Source organism: Balaenoptera borealis, assembly GCF_965194805.1.
Source record: "Balaenoptera borealis genome assembly, chromosome: 1".
NCBI classification, from domain to species: Eukaryota; Metazoa; Chordata; class Mammalia; order Artiodactyla; family Balaenopteridae; genus Balaenoptera; species Balaenoptera borealis.
In genome coordinates, this window is record NC_138860.1 from 151,246,164 (window position 1) to 151,273,243 (window position 27,080).

Genomic DNA, 27,080 nt, shown 5'->3' on the forward strand with positions numbered 1-27,080 from the left:
GGATCTCTCCAGAGGCTGCAGGGATGTGGAGGTGAGAGCAGGAGCCATTGTTAACATACAGAAAAGGAAAAAAAAGGCTGGAGGGAAATATAGTAAAATGTTGACAATGGTCATCTTGGGAGGTAGATTATGGATATTTTTACTGCATGTTTGCTTCCTCTGGGCTTTCTACATCTTCTACAATAAATTATTTACTTTGAAAATCCAAGAAATATAAAATAAGAAAAGCAGATGATTTATTTGTCTGTCTCTCTGTTTAGACCCTGAGCTCTTTGAGGGATTATGTCTTGTTTGTACCCTGGCGTCTAGCACTCACACTGGCACAGTGTAGGTTCTCTGCAAAAATTTAAGTGAAGGACTTAAATTCTATCATAGTTCAAAAATTTAAGTGAAGGACTTAAATTCTATCATAGTTCAAACATATGGGCTCTTGTTTAATGTTCACTTTCTTAGCAAACTTGGCTATCTGCTTCTTAGGGTATAGTTGATTAGAAATGACAGCTTACAAAATGAACGGAGTACCCACTACAATACCCATTCAATGACAGCAAAAAAAATAATTTTAATAGTTATTATTAATCATCATCCTATTAATTAATAATTATTACTATTATCTTAATTAATTTGGTCCTCATGCCAATCTATCATTCAACGAACTTTTATTGAGTACCTACTACGTGCACAGTCTTCCTTTCCTTAAAGAGTTTAAATATAATCCTTATTTACAGATGAGAACACAGATTCAGAAAAGTGATTGACCCAAGATTCTTATCCAGTGCTATTCACCACCTCATAAGGCTTTTTACTACTTGATAAATATCTGAGTGACTATGGTCTATGTGGCAGACATGCAGTTAGACTGGTAGACAGAAAGAAAGGAAAGGAAGTGAACAGGTAAGTTGGCAGGCAGGTAAGAGGGACGTAGGTCCACCGGTTTCACAAGAGCTGGGTAGATTGCTAGAGGCAAACACACTGACCTCAGGGAGAAGTGAGTGCTCACAGCTGAACAGGAACAGCGGAGACAGAAAAATTTCAAAACAAACTCACACTTCTGCTGTACATTACAGCCTAGTACAGAGCTTGAGTCTTCAAGAAACTTAAAATTTTGTTTAGGATTCTCTACATAATGGGTCAGGGTCTTCTATAATGTCTACAAAACTTTTCCATTGAAAACGGTAGACAAAATGTTGGTACCTGAAGAGGTAAGCTTTAGTTTATCTAGCAAATTCTCTTTTGCAAAATATAATCTGATGATGTTGAATAAATGTGACAAATATGTATTTTTATCTAATTATGCAAGCATTTTCTAAAGGACCTATTCGGTTCCAGGCTCAGGACTAGGTGCTGGGGAAGGCACAACTTTTACCTTCAAGACTAGAAATATTTCTCTCTTTACCTTTGATATTATGTATCTTTGTATACATATACACATACACAGATTTGGCTTCAAGTAGTACTTATTGAGCACTTACGATGTGCCTGACACTGTGTTGCATGCTGTTTCATTTAATTCTCCCAGAAACGGTGAGGTAGGTAAAACCTTTCTATAAATGAATAAACTGAGTCTCAGAGAGGCTAAAGATCCTGCTGTGGAAGCTAGTGGAAGGCATGAGGCCCTAGCCCAGTCTTCTGATTTGAACTACACCACAAGCCAGGCATCCTGCGAGGTACATTTTGGAAATGAGTTCATTTGACAGAAGAATCATTGTTATTTGGCCTCCTTGGTTCTGCATCTTTACAGACGTGGCTGTGATTATGTGCATTTATCGGCTAGATGTGGGAGCACCCAAACACCTGTTATTTTTTGTTAGCTGGATCTCTGGGGACATACAGATATTTGAACAGTTTGAAGGAAAGATTTAACAAGGAAAAAAAGATGGTAGCATCCAACCTTGGTAAATACACTGCTCTCTTCCTCTCAATTAATAAGAGCTCTCCTTGATCTGGCCCCTCTGCCCTGCAAAACCATACAATACTGCTTGCATTTCCCTTGAAACACCATGCGTTTCATGCCTCAGGGCCTTTCCACATGCAAGACATTCTGTTTGGAACACCCACTCCTACCTTTTCTTCTTTTTCAGTTCTTCTTCAGGCATGCCCTCTCTGAAATCTACCCTGACTCTGGAGGGCAGTCAGTGCTTTTCTGAATTTCACTGTCCTGTGTGTCCCTCTATCACTCCCCTTACCACACTGTATTGTAATTGTTTACTTGTCTGTCTTTTCAGACTCTGAGCTCCCTGAAGCTTGTAGGCCCCTGGAGGGACCTTGTCAGATTCAAGTCTGTGCCCCTCGTGCCTGGCATAAAATGAAAACTCAAGAAATATTTGTTGAATGAAGGAATAATGAGCCCAGGATCAGAGTACAGTAGAACTGGGCTCTAGTGTCAGCTCTGTAACTGGCAACTGTGTCCATGAGCAAGTCACTTCCTTCTCTTGGCTTCACTTTCTCTATACACAATACAAGGAGGTCAGGTTAATGACCACGAAGGGTCGTTCTGGCTTGAGCCTTTTATGAGTTAAGATGTTATGATGTTAAGAGGAAAGTATAAAACATTAAAATGGAACTTTATTAACCAGGTGACATTATTCTCCTAACAAGAAAGGCTCCTTATTTGAGGACATCTTAAACTGTGGCAAGTTAGATTTGCATCAGTACTGTTCACCCAGAAAAAATGATTAGTGATAAGAAGTTCTGAGTTCTGTTCTAACCTCTCCTATCATAAAGTTCAAGGTCAAAGCTGTAAACTGTTTCAACATGCATGCCAGACTCAATTAACATTTGTTAAGTGGATTAATAAATGAGTCAATCCATTCGTAAGGCTGAGAATCTATGGCATAGGCAAAAGGCATGACCATGCATCCATTCAGTCATTCAGCAAATGTTTTTGGTGATTTACTCTGTGCTAGAAACTGGGACACAAGGTTTAGTAAAATAGTTATGAAACTTCTCAGTCTGGTGGGGAAGACAGACATTACTCAAACTATACACAAATAACTTTATTAATTACAAACTGTAAAGTACTATGGTTGATTCTTACATTTGCTGTACACTCTTTAGGTTATAAAGGACTTTTCACACACATGATTTCATGGGAAGCCGTATAGTATAGGGATCAAGAGCACAGATTTTGATGTTGCAAAGGCCTGGGTCCAAGCCTGCTTACTCATTTAACTTACAAACTTTGTTCTTGGACAAGTTTCAGAGTTCCACTCTCCTCATCTTTTGAATGTGGGAAAAAATAGGACATTTGTCACAGAGCTATTATTGGACTACAATGAGATAATGCATGTAAGGCCCTCTGCACAATGCCTGACATGTAGTTGCTAAGCAGTAGCTATTATTAAAATTACACAAGCTTTTTCTCTTCATAACACTTTTCCCTGCATTCCCCCTCTCCTTCCAGAGAAGAGGTAGTATTTGAAATCAAACAGATTTGGGTTCAAATCTCAGGTGCACCACTTACTAGATGCAAAATGTAACTAATAATATCTATCTTAAAGCATTATCCATGGGAGTAAATGAGGGGAAATTTTCAGGGAGACACACAAGGGTCTAACACATAATAACAAATCTTTTGACTTTGACATAAATTCTTATCCTTCATTGCGTCAACTATGGTCAGGGAAGCAGGATCCATTTCATTCAAGCCACAGCAACCTGAGGCAGGAAGAACCTGCTGGGGTCCTTCCCTCAGGAGTGATGGGTGAGGTGGTCACTGAGACATTCTGGCCTGTGTAACACGAAGATCTTGGAAGTGACAGGGGAAGACAAGAGAAAGCAAGCCCCTGGGCCTCAGGAAGGGAGGTGTTTGTTAGACTTGAGTAATGGGAGTCAACAGAGCCAGCTCAGGGTGGCATTATTAGATGTATGTTGATATGGGGTTTTCATGGGCAGAGCTAAGGCAATAACCCTAGATATTGGGTAGTCGGATTTGAGAAAGAGCAATTCAGCTACAGGGAGGAGATGAAATAAAGGCTACCCTCAAGGCCTCTTCCATCTCAAGCTGCCAAATTGCCCCATGACTCTGGGACTGTGGTGGGTCCAGGAAGTGGGAGTCAGCAACTCTGAGGCATAAAATCAGAAAGGCACTGAATGTTTGGATGGAGTGCCAGGTCCCAAAAAGAATGCCTCTTTGTCTGTATGCCATCTATGCCAAAGCAAAACAAATTTATCACCATCTCCTTGAAACTGCAAAGGAGAGTCTAAAAAGTTTAAGCAATAAAAAAGGGTAAATGGAAATTGATTGTTCAATATCATCATTACTAATTCAAGAAGTATAAAGTGATATTACTAATCTCTTTACTTGGTAAGCTAATTTTATTATTTTATTTTACTAAACATAAATATGTATAAGGGCTCAGTCCCCCAACCATATTTTCCACCAACTTTTATGAGAGTGTCTCATGCCTTTCAAACTAACATTCCTGTAGTGGTTTTCAGGATTTCACTTTCATAGGGGAGGGTGGGTTAGAGTATTAATGGAACACTAACCATATGGTAGTGCATAAATGGTGGGGTTCAGGCATCAGATAGTGAAGGGGATTTCAGGAATACTGGAGTAATCTATTTTATTTTACTTTTTGTTTTATTTTATTGAAGTATAGTTGATTTACGATGTCGTGTTAGTCTCAGGTGTACAGCACAATGATTCAGTTGTACCTACATATATTTTTTTTCAAATTCTTTTCCTTTATAGGTTATTGGAAAATATTGAGTATAGTTCCCTGCGCTGTACAGTAGTTCGGAGTTATCTTTTGATATCCCGTTACTGTTCCCATAACACTTGATCAGCCTTGGCTGTATTTCATTGTCTTTAAAAAAACATAAACCATTTTTATATGTTGCTTTTTTTCTTCTTTAACTCCATAGATGGATGGAAAAAACGATGGGTTGAATCTAAACATAGGCTGGATTATGGTAAATTTCAGCTCACTGCAGGAAAATTTTACAGAGACAAAGAATAGGGTAAAGGTAATTACTACAATTTAGGAACATACTAATTTACTGGGAGAGTTCTGACTTTTATACAACTGTTTTTATTTGTGATTATCAGTTCACATCTCTTTCTTAGAATAAAAAGAAGTAGTGGAATGTGAAGAATGAAGTCTCCACAAAAATAATAATGTATTTGTTGAGTAACAGGTATTTAAAAGTAAGTCCTTAGACATATTATCCCCATTAATCTTCCTAATAACTTCATGAGATGGTTACTATTATGTTCCCAGTTTTTCAGGGGGCGTCAGAGAAGTTGAATAATTTGCCCAAGGCTATATTCACAGCTGGCAAGAGGTGGGGCTGAGACCTGATTCTAGGTCTGACTCCAGGACTGTGTTCATTACCCCGGACTATACTGCTTTCCCCAACCCTAGGATTTTTTAAAATTTAACACTCTGCACTTGAAACAGGGGAAAGCACTATGTAACCCCCAAATACTGCTCTCCCCTGGAGCTGCTTGCTACAATAGAGAACTGAGCAGACAGACCTAGAGCTATGACTTGCTGGCTGCATAATTTAGGCAAGACTTTTCATTTCTCTTAGCCTTGATATTAGATGGAGATAATAGTCATCATTTGCCATGTTCATTAGACAGGGCTGCTGTAAGAGCCAAATAATATTAGGAGGGAAGGAGCAGCTCTAGGCAATGGTTTTTTGTCTGAGAAAGCTTCTGTCCTATAAATAGAATCCATTGATTGTCTTCTGGAGTGATTTCCCATCTTCTTTCTCCTGGCTACTGTTATGAATCTCATTTTCATGTTTAGTAAAGAGGAGAATTACGAATTGGCTTGAACATTTAAAGTCTCATTTAAATCCACTCTGGAAAATTGTTTCCCGAGGAGAAGAAAACTGGAGGCTGTCTGAGTGACTCTTGTGAGGGCTCAGTCTGCACAGCCGCCCATCTACTCTCAGTTTGTTTGTTTTTTAAATTAATTAATTAGTTAATTTTTGGCTGCATTGGGTCTTCGTTGCTGCTCACGGGCTTTCTCTAGTTGCGGTGAGCGGGGGCTACTCTTCGTTGCAGTGCTCGGGCTTCTCGTTGCGGTGGCTTCTTTTGTTGCCGAGTGCTGGCCCTAGGCGCACGGGCTTCACTAGTTGTGGCACATGGGCTCAGTAGTTGTGGCTCGCAGGCTCTAGAGCACAGGCTCAGTAGTTGTGGCACATGGGCTTAGTTGCTCCGTGGCATGTGGGATCTCCCCGGACCAGGGCTTGAACCCGTGTCCCCTGCATTGGCAGGCGGATTCTTAACCACTGCACCACCAGGGAAGTCCCCTACTCTCAGTTTGATTTCTTGGTTGTTGCTCCCCATACCTCATCCTACACAGGTTCATTAGGTACCTCCTGGTTTTCTAAAAGGTTTCTGGGTACAAATGAGGCTCCAGGGCGTGTGTGGGGGTGGGGGGGAATCACACGGCTACACAGCTAAGTTTGGTAGAGTGGAAATTCAAGACTTGGTTTTCTACCTATGGGTTCAGTGCTCTTTCCTTTGTGCCCACTCCTCCCTCCATGAAGTCTTCTCTGGCTACTCTAGCCTCCCTTGAGGTCTTTGGGGAAATAAGCATACTCTTTAAAATATAGACAGCTCCTAATGCAATATTAGACATGAAAGTGCTTAGAGCACAGAGCCTGGTGTGCAATAAATGCTCAAGAGACATCTGAATCAGGACCTGTGATCCTTCTGAGCAATTTAACACATATTTATTGAGCATTTCCTCTAGGCCAGATCTTTTTTTTTTTTTCTTTCGGCCGTGCCACGTGGCTTGTGGGATCTTAGTTCCCTGACCAGGGATCGAACCCAAGCCCTCGGCAGTGAAAGCACAGAGTCCTAACCACTGGACTGCTTAAAAACTATTCAAAGAGACTGAAATAAACTTAATTGCAACATAATGTGACCCAACGAAGTACAAAGAGCTGTGGGATCATGAAGGAAGGACCCTCACCAAGCATGAATAATGATCGTCCCTTGCATTTTATATTGACAGTTTACAAAGTGCTTCTCACATCTCTTACCCATTTAACTTTTTCACGGGAACCCTCTGGGGTATGATTAATTATCCACATTTTGCTGATGAGGAAGCTAAGACTCAGAGAATTAAAGTGACAGAGCCATAACCAGAAAGCTGGGCAGCAGCTTAAAATAATGAAAAGACCACTAACCTGGAAGTCTGGACACTTGGCTTGTGTGTCTGTCACTTGCGACTATATGATCTCAGATAAGTAACTTTCCCTCTCTGGGGCTTGGTTTTGTCATCTATAAAATAATGTAGTTAGACTAGAAAGGCTCTAAGACCCCTTACAGCTCCGATATTCTCTGGAGGAGGAGATAAAGTCTTGGGTTGGGGGCTCTGGAATTAGATAGACGGGTTGTGTGATTCTGGACAAGTGAAATAGCCTCAATGATTTCATGATAAAGTGGAGATATTAGTAGGGCCCACCTCATAGGGTTTTTATGAGGATTAAGAGTACTAATACACATGAATGAAACATATTGCCTGGTAAAGAGGAAGTGTTCAACAAATGTTAGCAACAATTATTACTTATTCTAAGAGTCTGTGCTGGGCCTCTTCCTACCACAGCAGTTGTGCACGGCAGAGCCTGATTCTGGCCACCCATGGGGTCTTAATAGAAACAGAGCTTGTTTTGTAAAGCTTCAGAATATTATTTAAGTATCTCTTGAAAATCAGAGACAGTATGGTATAAGGGAAAGAAAGAATCAGTCAAACATGTCATAAAAATCCCAGCTTAGGGGACTTCCCTGGTGGTCCAGTGGCTAAGATTCCGTGGTCCCAATGCAGGGGCCCTGGTTCGATACTTAGTCAGGGAACTAGATCCCACATGCTGCAACTAAGAGTTCGCCTGCCGCAACTAAAAATCCCACATGCCACAACTAAAGATCCCTTGTGCTGCAGCGAAGATCTCACACGAGGAAACGAAGATCCCCCGTGCCATGACAAAGACCCGGTACAGCCAAATAAATAAATAAATAAATAAATATTAAAAAAAAAAAAGAAAGTGGGTGCATTAAAAAAAAAAAAATCCCACTTTAGTTCCTTACTAGCCTTGTGGCCCTAGGCAGGTCACTTCACCTCCCTGTGACTCAGACTCCTAATTTGTAAAAGTGAAAATAGTACCAATTTTGCAGGGTTGCTCTGAGGCTTGAATAAGATAATGTGTGTAAAGCATCCAGGACATCACCTGGCATGCAGTAGGTGAGTAAGAAGGTAGCAGAGCTTGGTGAGACCAAGTGCCAGGTTTCTCTGGCTGCTCTTAGGGTATTTAAATCTAAAGATTCTGTGCTCTCTGCTCTCAGGTCTCCAGACCAGTGAAGATGCCAAGTTCTATGCCCTCTCCACCAGGTTCAAGCCGTTCAGCAATGAGAACGAGACCTTGGTGGTTCAGTTTTCAGTAAAACACAAGCAAGGCATCCACTGCGGTGGCGGGTTCGTGAAACTCTTTCCTGACACCCTGAACCAGGAGGATATGCATTCAGAATCCGAGTATTACATCATGTTTGGTAAGCTCTCTGACAGTAGTCGCTGTCAGCCCTGTGAGGTCTTAATGAGAGCCACTGTAGTTGTAGAAAAGGCTCAGATGGAAATTTATATTTTAAAAAATTTATTGTATTGGAGTATAGTTGATTTACCATGTGTTAATTTCTGTTGTACAGCAAAATGATTCAGTTATATATGTACAGTTTTTATATACACACACACATACGAGCATACACATTCTTTTTCATATTCTTTGGAACAGGAAATTTCTAATGTGATAGCTCCACCTCCCTCTGTGGTAAGACTCTTAGAAGACCTGAGAAAAGCAACTCTAAACCTAAATGTTAATATAGAGGTGAAGAGTCACATGGTATTAACAAGGCTACAGTACAGAGAGACACTTTCCATTTCTAAGAAAAAGAGAAAGGGATCAGAAACTGTGTAGATACTCTCAAATGTACCTATTACAATAAGGCTTTGTGCTCTGAAGGAGGTTCCTGCCCTCAGGGAGAGAAAGGCACAGAAGGTTAGGGAAATCACCTTTATCCAACATCTGTAGTGCATCCAGTGTTGCATCTGTAACCTCAGTATACTGGGCCTCCTTGGGGGCAGTCCAGCTCTTACTTAGCTCAGTTTCAATGTGGTTGATATTTAAAAAACCAAGAAACAACAGCAACTAATCCAACTCCCAAATCATTGGTGAAGAATGTGGATTTTACTGAAGGTTTTTGCACAAATTCAGAGGAAAGGGTTAAACTACACATCATAAATCAACATTTCCTTAAAATGCTCTCTGGATGTTTTTTCTTTTCCCAGGGAGCTCCAGATCTCTCTCTTGCCCTCGCCAAAATCCTCCTCTTCAGCTGCTTCGTCCTTTTTCTGTCTGAATCCCTTCTCCCTCAACTCTCTTTCTTATCTTTCAATCTCTTTCTTATTTTTCAATCCCTTTCTTAGGTAGACCAATAAAGCACTATGGGGGTCTAAAACATGTGTCTGCCCATCACTATTTTTTTCAGAATCTACCCTTCTCACAAGGCGCTTATATCTGTAATGTACATGGTGGTTGTAGTAGGGAAATTGGAAATAGGTTTTTTTTAATGTGATTTTTTTTCCTTTTCAAATGAATATTATTTATCTGATGCTCAAAAAACCCAACAAGTTTGGGCTGTTAACATCTCCATTTTACAGATGAGAAAACAAAGGCAAGAAATTTGCGCAAGATGAGTAAGTGGGAAGTCAGATTTTGAACCCAGTCTGCCTGGCTGTAAAGCCTGCACTTTTTCTACTTTACCCTTTTGCCTTCTGCTTGGTGTGGACACAGGCACATGCATCATTTTTTAAAAGGCAGAATGAAGACATACTTTTACAAAGGTATTGATGAGGAGTTATGAAATCACAAAAGATGGCATGACTCAGTCCACCTGAGGGCTTTTTGGAAAAGGTATTAATTATTCTTTGAAGAATGAGTTAGATTTTAATAAGCAGAAAAGGAGATAGATGAAATGTAATTTGCGCATAGGAAACTGTGTGTACAAAAGCTCAGAGACATGAAATTCAAATGCAAGTAGAGAAACGATGAGACCAGTGTGGCTAGAGCACACTGAGTGTGTGTGTGTGTGTGTGTGTGTGTGTGTTTGTGAGTGTGGTGCACGCAGGCACATGTTTAGGATAGTCAGAGAGCAATAGCATGGGAAATTAGGTAGAAAAACTAGGTTAAAACCTATTCTTGGTGGGACCTCCCTGGTGGCACAGTGGTTAAGAATCCACCTGCCAATGCAGGGGACACAGGTTTGAGCCCCTGTCTGGGAAGATCCCACATTCCTCAGAGCAACTAAGCCCGTGCGCCACAACTACTGAGCCTGTGCTCTAGAGCCAGTGAGCCACAACTACTGAGCCCATGTGCCACAACTACTGAAGCCCACGAGCCTAGAACCCGCGCTCCACAACAAGAGAAACCACCGCAGTGAGAAGCCTGCGCACCGCCATGAAGAGTAGCCTCCCCTTGCTGCAACTAGAGAAAGCCCGCACGCAACAATGAAGACCCAGCGCAGCCAAAAATAAATAAATAAATAAATTTATATTAAAAAAACCCCTATTCTTGGGCCTTTGCCAGGTTAAGCTCTCTGGACTCACAAATCAACAGTTTCCTCTAAAGTTTTCACAAAACAGGAAGAGCCCCAGGCTCTGTTTCTAGTTAGACTTGGGTTTAAAGCCCAGCAATGCTACTTATTAGCTGTTTGACCTTGTGCAAGTTGCTTGACTTTTCTGGGCCACAATTTTCCCAACTAAAAGTGGAGATAGTAGTACCTCCTTGTGAGAATTAAATGACGTGGTATTAAGTGCCTGGCACAGGAGGGGCTTCCAGCTGGGTTTGGTCAATGGAACCCTGGCAGAAGATCACAGGGAGGGAGGAGAGTTGTGTCCCTTGACTGAAAGTCACAGCTTATCTCCTGGCTGCCCTCTCTACTGAACTCCTTTTTTTTTGGGGCTTTGGTAACTGCCCCTTCTCCTAGCCCCTTCAAGCTTAGGGATGGGAATAGCCTGGAGCATAGCATTATTCCTTATATTTTCTCAATGTCCTGCCCCCACCATTTACAATAGTCCCTTTACGCAGGTTCGATCCCTCATCGGGGAACTAAGATCTCACATGCCGCATGGTGTGGCCAAAAAAAAAAAAAACAAAGAACAAAAACAGAGAAAACCCGAAACAAAACAAAGAATTAAAATAGTCTCTTTATTAAATTCTCCTCAAATAATCCTAAATTTGTGTGTGCTATCTCTTTCCTGCTATGTCTGTCTTAGCCACAAAACAGGCAAACTGCCTAAAAGTGATGTAAAATCATGTATTGGGATTTAATTTCTAGGCCCTGACATCTGTGGCTTTGGCAACAACAAAGTACAAGTCATCCCTCGTTATCAAGGGAAATACCATGAGAACAACAAGACCATCAAGCGCAGGGTGAGTGTGTGGGCTGGTCTTCAGCCTAGGGGGAAGGATAACCATTTTGCATTTGTTATCTCATTTAATCCTTACAACACCCCTATAAATTAAGTACTATCATCATCTCCATTTTGCAGATTAGAAAATAGACCCAGAGAAGTGCTGTAAATTACAGGATTTCACATAGAAGCAATTGATCTGAAAGCCTAGGAAGTCATGTAAGCTTATCTCTTGGAACAATGCTTGCCATGGCCCACTTCCCCACTGCTAGATATTGGAAGAGATGGGGGAGGTGGGGAGTGCTGGACTTAGAAATGGGTGGTGAGTTTACCTTAGTAACATCAGGGTTAGAGACATCTAGGTTGGCTGGAGGATAATAGCTGGATTTCATCAGCGAATCAACAGGAAATCACTGAATGCCAACTCTGTGCTGGGCCTTGGGCTGGGGATAGAGTAAGCCAGGCATGGCCTCTAATCTCACAGAACTCAGAGTCCAGTAAAGGTAAGAGTCAAGCAAAGGAGAATGACTACCTAGTCTGATTGGGGTCTGTGAGAGCACAGAGGAAGCCCCCTACCCAACCTGGTGCCTTAGGAAATGCTTCAGAGAAGCACAAAGAAGGTTTCTACTGTGCTGAGTTTTGAATGATGAGCATGAATTGGTCTTGTAAAGGAAGGTGACAATTTTAGGGAGGATTGAGCTACTAGAAGAGGTAATCACATGAGAAAAGTCAAGGAGACTTGAGAAAGAGTAGCACTGCAAGAAGTTTGGCACAAGTAGAGCACAGGGGAGAGGCAGAGACTGAGTCTAGAGAAGCCCCTAGGTCCTGGCTCATTGGAGAACTTGTGTTTGGGGCCAAGTCCTTCCCTAGCAGGACTGTGCATACAGGGACTCCCTGGGATCCTGCTCAGGGTAGGCATCGTGCTGGGACCTGCAGATACAACAGATGAGTCAGAAACGATCCCTGCTGTTGAGAAGCTCAGAGTCTAGTGGGACAGACAGAAAAACAGACAAGATCAAAGAATGACCAGAGCTGTGATGAAGGGAAGGATGGGAACTAGGTGAGACCAGAGGAGTGTGTACTCAGGGGAATGAGACCCAAAGTCTCTTTTGGGTTAACCAGAGCAATGGGATGCGGGATGTGGAAAAGCATGTTTGTGACTATGTGGGAGGTGGCATTCAGGAACTGAGGGTCTGTTTTAGATGGTGCATTTAATGCTTGAGGTCCAACAGGGGACTGAAATATTCCTCGTTCCCTTTCTAGATCAATAAAGACACTCACCTGTACACTCTGATTATTCACCCCAATGCTACTTATGAGGTCAAAATTGACAACCAGCAAGTAGCAGCTGGGGACCTGGAGGACAACTGGGACTTCTTGCCTCCCAGGAAGATAAAAGATCCCTATGCCCGGAAACCAAGGAAATGGGATGAACGCCTACAAATAGAGGATCCTGAAGATAAGAAACCTGAGGTGAGGTGTTGCGCTGGGAAGCAGGAGGGGATCTTAGCTGTGGGGATGGGCAAAGGAAGCTAGGAACAATGGAGCAGAAATGGGGAGCATCTTTCCCTCAAGGAGGTGTCCAGCTAAATATTGGTATCCAGAGAGGCATTGAGGGAAGAGGGAGGCACCTCACGTTTATTGAGGATTTACTGACCCTGCTAGAAGCCTCTATGAGGACAAGGAAAGTGATGCTTAAAAAATGAAGTGACTTGCCCAGGCACACATGCATTAGAACCAACATTTGAACCTGGATCTCTTTGATTCCAAAGTTATTGATATGGGAAATATGTGGAATATACTCACTGATTCATTATCATTCACTGGAAAGCTGTACTGGATACAGCTATGAATAGAACAATCCAGGGACTGAGAATCCTCCTGGGACTCAGAATCTAGTGAGGGATACAGACAAGTACATAGATGCAGGTCACACTGTGTAATTAATGGTGAGAGTCAGGGAAGCCAAATCCTGTGGGAGCCCCAAACAGGCTCCTAACTCAGGCTGAGTTGGGGTGCAGGTGGTGTTCTGGGAAGGAGGAGGCATGCTTCAGTGATTTGGTTAACCTAGGGATTGGAAACATAGACTTTGGGGTCAGACAGATATGGTTTGTATCTGAGCTCCACCATTTACTAACTGCGAAACCCCACCTATAAGCAGTTAGACCTTGGGCAAGGAATATAACTGCTGTGAAATTTCACAAACAGGGATTATTATAATACCTATATGTGAAGGTTGTTGTGACGATTGAATGAGCTAATATACATAATTTAGTGCCTGATACATAATAAGTTCTTAATACATGGCATTTATGTGTTAATCATGTACTGAATTTCAAACAGTAAATTCATTACAGCAAGGGAAATTGAGTTGGAGGAAAAATATTCCAGACCCGGAGAACAGCAGGAGTGAAGGCACATCAGTTAAGTGGAAAGTAACATGGTTATGTAAAGAACTGAAAGCAGCAGTTTAGTATTTTAGGAGCATAAAGTTCAAGGTGGAGAGTGATGGAAGATGAGTTGGAAGGGTCTGTTGGAGCCGGGTCATGGAGGGCCTCACCTGCTGGGCTGCTGCTCCTGAGGTCAGAGCAGGTTCACCCTCATGCAGAGGAGATGCTCAGGGTTCAGCAAGGAGCAGCATGGCACCCAGCAACCGGAATCCATTCCGTAAGGAGAGGCCTGTACAGAGGTGGGCAGTGGCCCAGCCATGTGTAGGGAGATTCAATGGGCTCCAAACCCAGGGGGAGGGAGGTGTAGTCAGGGAATTAAGGCAGATGATCAAGCAGTGTCTGGATCTTCAGCACCCTGGGAGAATTAGGGACTAGTTTACTTCCAGACCCAACAGGCAGGCTCAGGGCAGCAAGACTAACCATAGACTCTCCCTCCTGGTGTGGACCATGCACCTGATGTAGTCAGGGTTGGATCAAGGCCTGGGGGAGAGGGGAGAGGCTGCAGGCCTCTATGCTCCCTGTTGAGTAGACCCGGAGAAGCTGGAGACTACTTAGATAGGCTGGGATCTATCGAGTCTATAGCCCCCAGGAGAGGATGCTGAGTGTTAATGTCTCAGGAACCACAAAACAGCTGAGACATCCCAGGAGCTAGGGAACTGCATGCTGCTGAATGACTGTGAGTCTAGTGGGCTTGGCAGCAAAGCCTTTAGTAAGTCTGGGAAGTGGTCAGCACCAAGGTGAACTGCCAGGTAGATAGAGCAAAACTTTGGAGGCTCCAGAGCAGAAGAAATATGAACGTTAGGACAGGCCATGACTTGGAGCTCTGTCTTAGGAAATAGAAGGGACCTGGGGTACAAAGGAGGACTGATACAGACCTGGGAGCATGCTGGGGTACAAGGCAGGTCACTAATAGAGGCCTTCAGGAAGAGGGACTCAGGCTAGAAGACTTGTTCTGACAATCGGGGCACATAACTGGGGAAGGGAGAGGGCCAGGATAAGGGAAATTCCCATCTTATTTGAGCTTAAAGTAGTCAAGGTCAGAAGAATAGAGAATATGAGGAGGCACTGGAGTTGCTTAAAGGCTTTTTCTCTCCTGTATGTTTTGGATTTGTTTGCAGAGTCCTGAGCTGGGCTTTCACAGGGGTGAGGACAGGAGAGCGGCAGGGGTAGGGCGCCAGGTCCAACCCTACTGTACTCTGTACCCCAGTTTCATTCCGGCCCACCCATCTGCCCTCATGGAGGAACATTTTGTTTTAGGACTTGGAAGACTTTGAATACATCCCAGACCTGGAAGCCAAGAAGCCAGACGACTGGAATGAGGCAATGAATGGGGAGTGGGAAGAGCCCCTGATATCAAACCTGAAGTATAAGGTGAGGGGGTCTCTCCTGCCAATCGGTATGAGAAACTAGAGAGAAGAGATGTAAATTTTAATCTACAGAACAGAAACTCTGAGATCCTGTGGTCATCTTCCTCCTTTCCCCTTCTCCATAAGACTGTAGCCTCATTTGGGCCGTGTTCTCAGGGCTGTGCCTATCTGGGAGAAGGTGGTCTGGTCAAGGTTGATGCTGGGAGGCGGAGGTCCAGGGAGCCCTAGGCAAGGAATTTGTCCGGAATGGTGGAAATCAGTCAAAGGAACATGATCAAAACAGGAAATGGGTCTGGGGTCAGGAACCGGAAGTCTCAGAAGTGGTCCAGAAAGGGAAAGGGTAGGACATGAATGAGCCAAACATGTTGGGGGAGGGTGGGGGAACTTCTTTTTAAGGGCTAAGTCCTGACCTCATGTCAGAAATGAGAGGGAACTAAAGGAATCAACTATCAAATGGTCCAGAGATAATACTGACTGAAACAAACATTGTTTTATTTGGTCACAGTTTCCTACACTACACACCAGGAAGAGAATGGCCCCAAGTCCAGAGTCCTTAGATGGTGGTTCCCTGTGAAGCTACATTTTCTTAACATCATGAACAAACTTATGCAGAGAGCTGGGACCAGGCTCAGAATGGGTCTCTGCTACCTTGTTCTTATCCCTCTGGGTAGAAAGGGGAACCTGGAAGAGTCTTGTGCATTAGCTCGAAGAAAGGGAGAGAAGCTCAAGGAATCCTGCTCTGAATCCTTATGCCTAGTTGATTAATCTTTCTGATTGCATGAGAAGAATGGAAAAATACTAATGCTATATTCACTCTTTGGTGCTTTGATTAGGGACAATGGAAACCTCGGATCATTCACAATCCCAGTTACCAGGGGGAGTGGATTTATCCAGAAATAGACAACCCTGAATATAAGCCCAACCCAACCATTTGTCACTATTATAACATTAGTGTCCTTGGCCTGGACCTTTGGCAGGTAAATCTCTCTGGGCTCAGAGCCAGGGAAGAACAGTCCCTCTAAAGTTTCCACAAAGTAGAAAGAGCTCCAGGCTGGAAATTACAAAACTTGAGTGAGTCTTGACCTTTCTAAACCTCAAACTGTTCCTCTTTAAAATAGGATTAATTATATTCATCCTAATAATTATAATAGCTAAAATTTATTGAGTCTCTACCATGTACCAAGCACTATTTCAGAGACTTTGCAAATGCCATTTAACTCTCACTATGAAATCTCCTACTTCTGAATGTGAAAACTGACGTTCAGCAAAGTTAGCTAACTTGCCTGAAGACACATCTGGTAAGCAGAAAAGCTAGAATTTGAATGCAGGCCTTTCTGAGGCTAGATTCAGTGTTCCAATACTTTATACTGCTAGGTCGGTCCTATGTGAATCTTGGGGTAGTTCTGGAAATAAAAGGGAATCAGAGATGTGGTAAAACTTCGAAATATTAAAATCCCCAGATAGATGTTGGGACTGATTATCCCAGCCATGATGACAAATCCTGGCCTAGCCACCCTCTTCTCTGCCAGTTACCTTTCCTGGCTCTGATTTGAAGGAAAACAGGAGGGCTCAGATATTCAGGCCTTCACAGAGTTGCTTTCTTCCAATGAGACCTGATGTTGAAAATGGGGAGGATTCTTTCCCAACTCAGGAGAAAGAGAGCACCTCAAGTGCCTGCCCCAGAGTGAAAGCTTTAGCCCAGGAGGCCTCTTGGAAACTGCAATCTATCAATGCGTGGTCTTGGAATTCCCTTGGAGAGGAAGGGAAAGTGAGCATTAATATCCCTTATTATTACCCTGTATTATGTTTGAGAGAATTGAGAATCAGAAATGTCACACGATGTGCCCAAGAGCACACAGCTAGTGCATGGGAGAGACAGGATTCAAAGGTCTGTCAGCCTGTAAAGTCCTTGTTTATTGACTACGCCCACTGTACAATAGAGCCTCTAGAAACTGCAGCCACTTGACCTTGGGTGTATCCTGGAATGTTCTACAGCCAGTGAAATCTCTGTCTCTGACCAGTGATTTCTACAGTTCAAGGCTGCTAAAGGTCTCTTGAACAGACATCCCCAATTTGAAGCTTTCTTGGTTTATTTATTTATTTAGACTTTCTTGTTTTCCTGACTCAGTGAGGCCAGCACACAAGTGTAAGGAGATGAAGTATGTAAATTACCATGTGCATAGTAGGGGTTCAGGAGAGAAGGAAGAAGAGAGACATATGTCCTTCTTTTGTTCCTTTTTTATCTGAAGAATGTGGATACAGTTTGTACAAATTCTCATTGTTATCTCTTTTTGTTTTCAGTTGTCCCTTTTTAATAAATAATAGGAACTTTCTACATCTTGAAAAAATATGTGGTCATATTAATATGCCTTATCTGATTGTTCCCTTAAAATGCATTGGGGTTTTTTTTTTTCCACTGAAAACATTAAGGCACACACTTTAAACAGTTTCTTTGTTCATCTACAAAATTTAAAAATTATTTGACACTAATTGCTCTGAGTTCTATCTTCCTCCTCAAGTAGGCAAACCTTTCTATTTGAGAATTTAAACCATGCTGAAGGAGTGTTTCTCAAACTTTAACATGCGTATGAATCACTCAGATCTTAATAAAATGCAGATTCTGATCCAGCAGGTCTGGGACGAATCCTGAGAGACTACATTTCTGAAACTCCAGCATTATCTCTTTTTTTTTTGGTCTTGTGATACAGTTCTGCACAACGCTGACATCACCCTTGCAGGCATCCTTTCCTTTTAAGTTCTAGTTGGGTCTGGCACTCCCAAGTCCTACTCCACCCTACCCACTCAGCCAAACCAACACATCCAGTTTATCACAGGGTCCCTGCACCTCATTGGAAAAGCCTAGCGACTCTCAGCATAGAGATGGGCCGGAATTCTCTCACCTGCCCTGCCCCAACCCGGGTTTCCAGATGTTCTGTGAGTCCATCGCCCTCTGCATCAGGTCCTAGCCTAGCAAGCTGCTTAATCTTCCTGCTTAGTCCCTGACCCATCCTGTTCTCTGTTCCTACACTCCCATACACAGTCCCTTTTCTTTTCTTTCCTTTTATTTCTCCCTTAGGCAGAAGATACTGCATTCTTTCATCAGGACAGAGGCTAGGAGGAGATGGCAGTGAACAAGAAAATTCTTTCTCTTAGCTTTGGGACTCCTTATGATCTTTGAAGGAGTAGTGACTCCAATGAATATAGCCTAACAGCCATAATGCAAAGCACATTGACATTCCTTAGGTCATATGGTCTGTGTCACAGCCCTGTGGGGCTGGAGGGTAGGGCTTATCATCTCTGTTTTACTGACCAGGAAGTGGAGGGCTTAGGGAGGCGACTTGGCTTGTCAAGATCCCATAGCTAGTAAGTGCCCAAACCTATTCTCTTCCCATTTTATGATTCAAGTGGGACATCACAGGAAACCAGGTAACTTCCAGTGAATTAACTTTTTAGGCTTTACAGTCTCACAAAGCTTTCTCACATATTCTTTTCTCCTGAGAACTGTATGAAGAAAGTAGGGAAATTATATTTTCTTCCATTTTCCAGATAAAAACATGGAGGCACAGAAGAGATATGAGTAGACCAAGGTCCCTCCACTAGTGAGTTGTAGGAAGCAGGACTGGCCCTCATGTCCTGATTCTCAGTTGGAGGCAGACCCAGGAGTTTAGTGTAGGGGGGATGGGGGTAAGTGAGCACCAGAGAGAACAGGGGAGATTGGAAACATTTCTCGTGCGAGTAGAAAAAATGGAAGAGCCAAAAAACGAGCAGTTCCCTAACCAAGACTGCTGACAGCTCAAAAGGAAAAAAAACAAAACAAAAAATAAATCCCAACTCACAAAAAGAAAAAAAAACCCAAAGAAAAAAATCATAAAGTTGCATAAGGAATTATTAAAACCAATTTTTTAAATGGCTCAGAGGAAATTAACGATCTTTATTCAAAGTGGCTATTTTGTCATTTATTTTTCTGCTGAAGGCAGGGTTGGGGGGATGATGTAAGCCAAATAAAAGTCTTTCTTATTTAAAAAAAGCAAAACAAAACAAAACTTTTTTCAAACCCTAGAGGAAGGACACATGATAACTCATGCTGCAAACTTTCTCGTGGTCACACAACGGCTCTCACACAATTAACTTGCTGATTTATTTAACATATAATGCTAAAGCAAAAAAATCCGGAATGACTCTCCTTTTGTTTCTTTTGAAACATATCCAGATACTGAAAAGTTATGATAATAACTATTACCATTTATCGAATGACTGTTATCTGCTAGACACTGTGCTTTACATATATTATTTCTAATGCTCATGACAACACTTCAAGGGAGTTATTTTTAATACTTCACTTATGAGGGAATAGGCTCAGAGGAGTTGAGTAACTTCCCCAAAGTCACACAGCTAGTATGTGGTTGAGCTGGTCTGTCTGACTCCATGACTGCTGCTCTTTCTATTCTGTTCCTTTATCATTAATAAACACTGAAATTATTATATACAATTGACTTGATTCATCTTTTTCTTTAATTGTAAATATTAAATATGTTATTTTAAGAAAATAGAGAATCTAAATTGTGCTTGCACTTCTTGTCAAACCTTTTCTTTTCCCCGTATTCTTTTAGTTTTTCTGATTATATTGAGGAGAGAACCTTAAAAAGGACATCTATAAGTGGCAGCAGAGACTATCAATCTGAGCTGGGGCAAGAGCCACTGGACAGCAATTTGGAGCCTAGCAGAATGAGGAAAATTTCTTCACAACCCTATGAAAGAGTGGTCACAGGCTTGGAGAACACAGAACCTTGGGAAACAGTAAAGTAACTTCTTTCTAGAGCAGATCAGCTAAGGTGGTACAGCATTCTGGACCCTCTGTGCTCTTAATCATCTTTGTATTCCCTCACTCCACCTCAGTTATTGATTAAAATCTCTGGGTCCGTGGCCTGGGAATCTGCATTTAGCAAAGCTTCCAGGTGATTTTTAAAACCTTTTGACCTAGTTCTAATAATCCCATTGTTTTCATTTCAACAGGTGAAATCAGGCTGCATCTTTGACAATTTCCTTCTTACAAATGATGAGGAGTTTGCAGAAGAGGCTGGAAATAAGACCTGGGGAATAAGAAAAGTAAGATTTTTCCCTCACTTGGATTTCCAGGTGTCTGACTCCTCAGTTGTGCACTGTTCTCTGCATTTAAAAAATCAGTCTCACAGTCATTGTCTCATTTGCTGGTTACATGGCCCTGAGAGGCAGGGTAAAGAACTTGTATTCATTGGACGTCTACAACCTTGTACTTGACTCTCTGAACACTTTCCACAAGTCTTCCCACTTAGCTCTCAAAACAACCCAGCAAGACAGGTATTGTTATTCCCATTTTTCAGATGTAGGAATTGAGATTCATAGAGTATATATAAACTGTGCAAGGTCACATGCAGCCTTTAACTTGTTGAGTTAGAATGCACACTCCTTCTGTGTCACACTCCCTGCTCACAGTGGGGTGATCTAGAAGGGAGCCACTGAACCCATTTCTGATGGATGACTTGGAGAAGGAAGCAAGATGTTAGTGCTGTTTACCAGCTTCCCTGCTCTCCTAGAACTATTTTACGGGTGGAGTGCTACTTAGGACAATGGCTTCTTCTTGGTGTCATCCTTCATCCAGACCTCCTGGTTCTGCAGGAAGGGTGATTCAAGCAGGTTTGTGGCCAATGCTTGATTACGCAAAAGGCAGACGAGGCTCCTGGTTAGAGCACCAGCAAAGCACAGGCATTAAAAAGAAATTTTTGAGAGAACTTTGATACTTAGCATTTTCAAAGAAGCATTGACACAGTCATCATGGAAAAAATAAAAATGAGACTTTTTACACTTCTTAGTCTGGTTTTGTTTTGTTTTTACTTTGAGGTTATCATCTAATATTGTTTTCTTAAAAATAAATTTATTTATTTTATTTTATTTTATTTTGGCTGCGTTGGTTCTTCATTGATGCGCGCGGGCTTTCTCTAGTTGCGGCGAGCGGGGGCTACTCTCCATTGCGGTGAGCGCGCTTCTCACTGCGGTGGCTTCTCTTGTTGCGGAGCACAGGCTCTAGGCGCGCGGGCTTCAGTAGTTGCGGCACCTGGGCTCAGTAGTTGTGGCTCACGGGCTCTAGAGCGCAGGCTCAGTAGCTGTGGCACGCAGGCTTAGTTGCTCCACGGCATGTGGGATCTTCCCGGACTAGGGCTCGAACCCATGTCCTCTGCATTGGCAGGCGGATTCTTAACCACTGTGCCACCAGGGAAGTCCCAAGGACTGTGTCCTTTCTTTAAGGCCCCTCTGAGTAGTAAAATTTATGAAGACAGCTCTAAAGATCAAATTCTAGCACCTGGATGAACACATTAGAGAACTCAGAAGTCCCATTTCTGACTGCAAATTTGTACTGGCTACAGTTCAAAAGCAAATTCAAAGAGTTCCATAAAGGTTGTTTTACTGTGATATAGCAGAAAGAGGGCCAGACTCAGAACCAGAAAACCTGGTTTCTAATTCTAGTTCTACCACTCACTAACTATATAGCTTGGGGAACTGATTTGATCAGTCTGAATCTCATATTCCTCATCTAGAAGGTGGGAGCAGTAACACTTCACACATTGCTGTAAGGAATAGAAATAATGTGTGTAGACTGTCTCACACCATGCTTAGCAATGCTGTGGGCATTCAGTAGATGTTTGTTTAATCTGAACCCATTTTATTTATGAACAAATTACACACACACACACACACACACACACACTTCTCTCCACCCAAGACATACTGAAAACTTATAGGTAAATAAACACCATACCAGAAATCTTTAAGAGTGTGGGAAGATGCCAGACATTTCTAAAGTGAGTTAACTCTGTTTATACCATCTGTAAATTATTTTGAAATTCCACACTCTAAATAGGACATAGAGAAGCAATGGAGAGAACTGTACGAAGAAATGGAAAAAAGAAAACAGGAAAAAGAGGCCAAGAAGAAAAAGGTAAAGGAGGAGGAAAGGGAAGATGACATCTGGGGAATTGAAGAAGAGGGAAGTGAAGAGGATTCTGCTGAGGAACCAGGAAATTACAGGCAGCTGAAGGAAGATGATGATGAAAGAGCATTTCTGGGTAAAAATGTAGAAGTCCGTGTTGGTCAGAAGGATGAACTATAACTGGGTAAAAAGTGGTTACTACTCAGAGGCAAATGATGTTGCTTAGAAGGAAGAATGTTCATGGTTTGGCAAAGTCTGGGGAGCAAAATTACTTGCTCTCTCTGAATGAACATTGAATTTGGATTTCTATCCCATCTCCTTTGCTCTGTATGACCTTGGGAAAGTCCCATCACCTCCTGGGGCTTCTCTTTCCTTGTCAATGGAAAGGGAGTGATAATTCCTGTTTCATGAGGCTGCTGTAAGGATTAAATTAGCTATGTGTGCAAAGTGCCTGATATAAAAAGACAATCAACAAATAGTAGCTATTACTACTTATCATTATCATGGTATTTATAAAATTAATTGACAGTAAAAAAGCCTCTGTATAAACTTGAGCCTCACTTTCAACTTATTCCAGTATATCCAGTGATTTTATTTTGTTTAAGTATCTGTATTATCTAGTATTTACTGAGCAGTTCTGATAGCTGTATTTGTGGGCGATGATGCTTGATGTTTTCTTCTTGCAGGTGTATCAAGCACTTAAAAACAAAATCAGACTTCCTCTTAACATAAACAAAGATACTTTGTGAAACTCCTTTTGCTTCTCTGCTGTTTTGTGCCATAATTTTTAATTAATTATTACTTGTTTGCAGGTTTGCTGGTTTTACAGTTATCCTTTCTGTACCATCGGCTCACAATATCATTATATGCATTCACATAGCTCTTTACAGATCACAAAGCACTTTCCTATAAATTTGAGCAACTACTGCAATGTGCTCATTTAATCCTCAGAACAGCCACTATAGAGGATACCATTATTATCTTCCTTTTACAGATGCAGAAACTGCTAAGAGGAGGCAAGTCACTTGCTCAGGGTCAAATTGCCAGTAAGGGGCGGGACCTGTATCTGAATTCAAGTTTGTCTGGTTCCAAAGATTATCCTTCCATTGCATTAGGCTGTTTGTTGAATGAGTGAGTAAATATCTATTACGACTGAGTACAGATAGTAGGCAAGTCTCACATGGAAAAAATACCCTTTTAACAAAAATAATCAGAAAGTAATTTTCCTCTTTTAAAATTTTTCTCAAAAAATAAACATACAGACAAGCAGTTGCATGAAGTGTGACAGCCTTTTCACAAGAAGCTAATGTGGTTGCCAGGTGTTCAAGGCCACCATGGTTGATTCCTGGCCCTACTTACTTATCAGCTGTATTACCTTAGGCAAGTAATCTAACTTGCCTGTGGGAGTTATTTTCTGTGTCTCATTTTTCTGTGTCTCATTTTTCACATTTGCAAACTCAGCTGTGAGGATTAAATGCTGACTCTTCCTTCCTTTATTTTACTAGGACTGCACCAAGGATTAATCCCAGTCTGGCTGGAGAGTCAAGCCCAGACACAATTATCATATGATAGCACAGGGCTACAAATTTAGGTCTGGAACATCGTAGGTGCTCAATAAATATTAGTTAAAAGAATGAACAAAACTCTGACTGGTGCTTTCAGGGAAGAGTTCACGAAGGAAGTAACTTTTGAACCAGCTCTTGAAGAATATATGTGTCTGTCTTTCGGAGGAGGATATGTGTGAACCAAATTTCAGAGTCAAAGAGCAGGGCACCTGTATGACAGGAGTGGGGTGGTGAGGTCAGGGAGAAGCAGCAAGAACTCCTTCTTCCTTCTTTCCCGTAGGTTGGAGTCTGCTGTAGTGTCTGGGCCTTACAATCTTTGGAATGTTCTGGTTTGGAAAACTTGCCTTTGCAGGGAGGCAAAACTTTACCTCTTCCCTCTTAGGATCTTCAGCTGGGCCTCAGAATTTAGTTAACGTAAGACAGATGAACAGGAGAAAAACATACAAATTTATTCAATGTAAGTTTTATGTGACACGGGAGCCCTCATAAGGAAATGAAGACCCAAAGAAGTGGCAAAACCTAAATGCTTTAATACTAGGTTAAACAAAGAGAGGCAATTGTGGAAAAGTAACTAAAATGTACAGGGAGGCTAAAGGAAGATAAGAATTATTTTAACAATGTCAGTTTGTGTAGAATTCTCTTGCTCTCAACTTGATGAGTGTTTCTTTTCTCCTGGTACGTGGAGGGCAGCTCCTACATGGGAGCTTTACCTCCTGTATTCAGGAGGAAAGGGGAGATCAAAGTATCCCTTTTGTATCTGCTGTTTTTCAAGTGCCTTTAGCTTAAAATAACCCTTATGCCAAAGTGGCATATTTTGGGGTAACATATCTTGGCACCCTTCACCTTTATACCTGTTTCTATAACATAAGAGTCTTCTCATGGTGAAAAAGAGCAAGGCTTCAGGTACTGAGTCTAAACCCTGTTTTGGGGCTGCAGGGCTGGTGTGTGAGGAATCCATGTTTTAGGGATGCCATTGTTTACTACCAATGTCTGCTCTGATTGGTCAGGCATATGTTCTACCAGTTGTTACATATTTTCAGGTATCACCAGATAAAGATACTGATTTTCATGCAGAATTCTGAGGGAGTAGTAAACAATAAAGATCCATTTGAGGGAATTCCCCGGCAGTCCAGTGTTAAGGACTCTGAGCTTTCACTGCTGAGGGCACAGGTTCAATCCCTGGTCGGAGAACTAAGATCCTGCAAGCTGCGCCGGGCAGCCAAAAAAAAAAAAAAAAAAATCCATTTGAATATATTTTTTAAAGTTGCTGCTTTACCTTTGTTAATTTTTTACCTTTATTTTGATTGATTGTACAAACATTATTTCAGAAATTAATGTAATTTTAACTAGAAAAAATTCATGCATAGTTCCATCCATTCTGCACACATACTGAAATTTTTGTGTTTCCTGCTAGGACTTGTCTTTTGAATACCACCATTCTGCCACTGAACCATACTCCTCTAGATTGAGTTTTTCTTTTGAACTTCTGTTTATATGTTTAATTTTCAAAAGTAACAGATGTTCAATGTAAAAAAATTCATATCTACAAACACATTAAGAAAAAAGTAAAAATTTTTAATTATTCCCAAATCCAGAGACATCTGTGCAATATTTATTGTCTTTTCTTCCAGTTTTGTGTTTATTCATTGGTTGACTGGTTTGACTTTGGGTTGAAGTGGTTTAATCACACTCTTCAGTACATGGCACTTTATCCTCTTTGGTCAGTGATTATCACTTTTAAATTTTATTTGTTACTTTTTTTTTTCTCTTTTACTGCCTTTCCCTTCCCCACACAAGCAACTAAGTTCTATCGGATGTAAAACTTTTTTTTGCATATGTTCTTACAAAATATGAATTTTTGTTTGCCCTGGGTGTATTTTTAATTTATGTAAATGGTATAGTGTTTAAATCTCATTTTGTTTCCTCATATTTTTCACTATGCACTGAGTTTTTAAAATGCATTCATGTTAGAAATAGACAATCTGAAAAGACCAATCACTTGTAGTGAAATTTAATTTGTAATTAAAAAAAAAACCTCCCATCAAACAAAAATCAGAACAGAATGGCTTCACAGGGGAATTCTACCAAACACATAAAGAAGAGCTAATATCTATCCTTCTCAGACTCTTCCAAAAAATTGAAGAGGATGGAACACTCCCAAATTCATTCTACAAGGGCACCATTACCCTGATACCAAAACCAGACAAAGACACTACAAAAAAAGAAAATTACAGGCCAACATCTCTGATGAATATAGATGCAAAAATCCTTAACAAAATATTAGCAATCCGAATTCAGCAATATATAAAAAGGATCATACACCATGATCAAGTGGGATTTATTCCAAGGATGCAAGGATGGTTCAATATCAATCAGTGTGATATACTTCATTAACAAAAGGAAGGATAAAAATCACATGATCATCTCAATAGAAACAGAAAAAGCATTTGACAAAATTCAGCATCCATTCATGATAAAGACTACCATCAGAGTAGGTATAGAGAGAATATATATTAACATAATAAAGGCCATGTATGATAAGCCCACAGCTAACAAATTAATGGTGAAAAGCTGAAAGCATTTCCTCTAAGATCAGGAACAAGACAAGGATGCCTACTCTTGCCACTTCTATTTAACAGAGTATTGGAAGTCCTAGCCATAGCAATCAGAAAAGAAAAATAAATAAAAAGCATTCACATTGGAAGGGAAGAAGAAAAACTTCACAATTTGCAGATGACATGACACTATGTCTATAGAAAACCTTAAATCTCCACCAAAAAACTATTAGAACTAATAAATGAATTAAGTAAAGTGGCAGGATACAAGACTAATATACAGAAATCTGTTGCTCTTCTATACACTAACAATGAACTATCAGAAAGAAAGCAAGAAAACAATTCCATTTAAAACAGTATCAAAAAGCATAAAATACCTAGGAATAAACTTAACCAAGGAGAGGAAAGACCTATACTCTGGAACTATAAAATCTTGATGAAGGAAATTGATGATGACACAAAGAAATAGAAAATACTTGTTTTCATGGATTGGAAGAATTAAATATTGATAAAATGTTCATACTGTTCAAAGCAATCTACAGATTTAATGCAAGCCCTATCAAAATACCCATGATATTTTTCACAGAACTATAACAATCCTAAAATTTATATGGAACCACAAAAGACCCTGAATAGCCGAAGGAATCTTGAGAAAAAAGAACAAAGCTGGAGGTTTCATGCTCCCTGACTTCAGACTATACTACAAAGCTATAGTAATCAAAACAACATGGTACTGGCAAAAAACAAAACAAA

The 27,080-nt window shown here is 41.2% G+C and overlaps 1 protein-coding gene across 1 annotated transcript; it reads left to right on the top strand.

The window, feature by feature from the left end:
* On the top strand, positions 1 to 27,080 carry LOC309618306 (calreticulin-like). Its single transcript, XM_082371856.1, has 7 exons — positions 1 to 31; positions 8,306 to 8,509; positions 11,351 to 11,445; positions 12,690 to 12,899; positions 15,134 to 15,247; positions 20,257 to 20,349; positions 22,139 to 27,080. Exons 2-7 carry the CDS (start codon positions 8,476 to 8,478, stop codon positions 22,385 to 22,387), a joined length of 795 nt encoding a protein of 264 aa, XP_082227982.1. The 5' UTR covers positions 1 to 31; positions 8,306 to 8,475; the 3' UTR covers positions 22,388 to 27,080.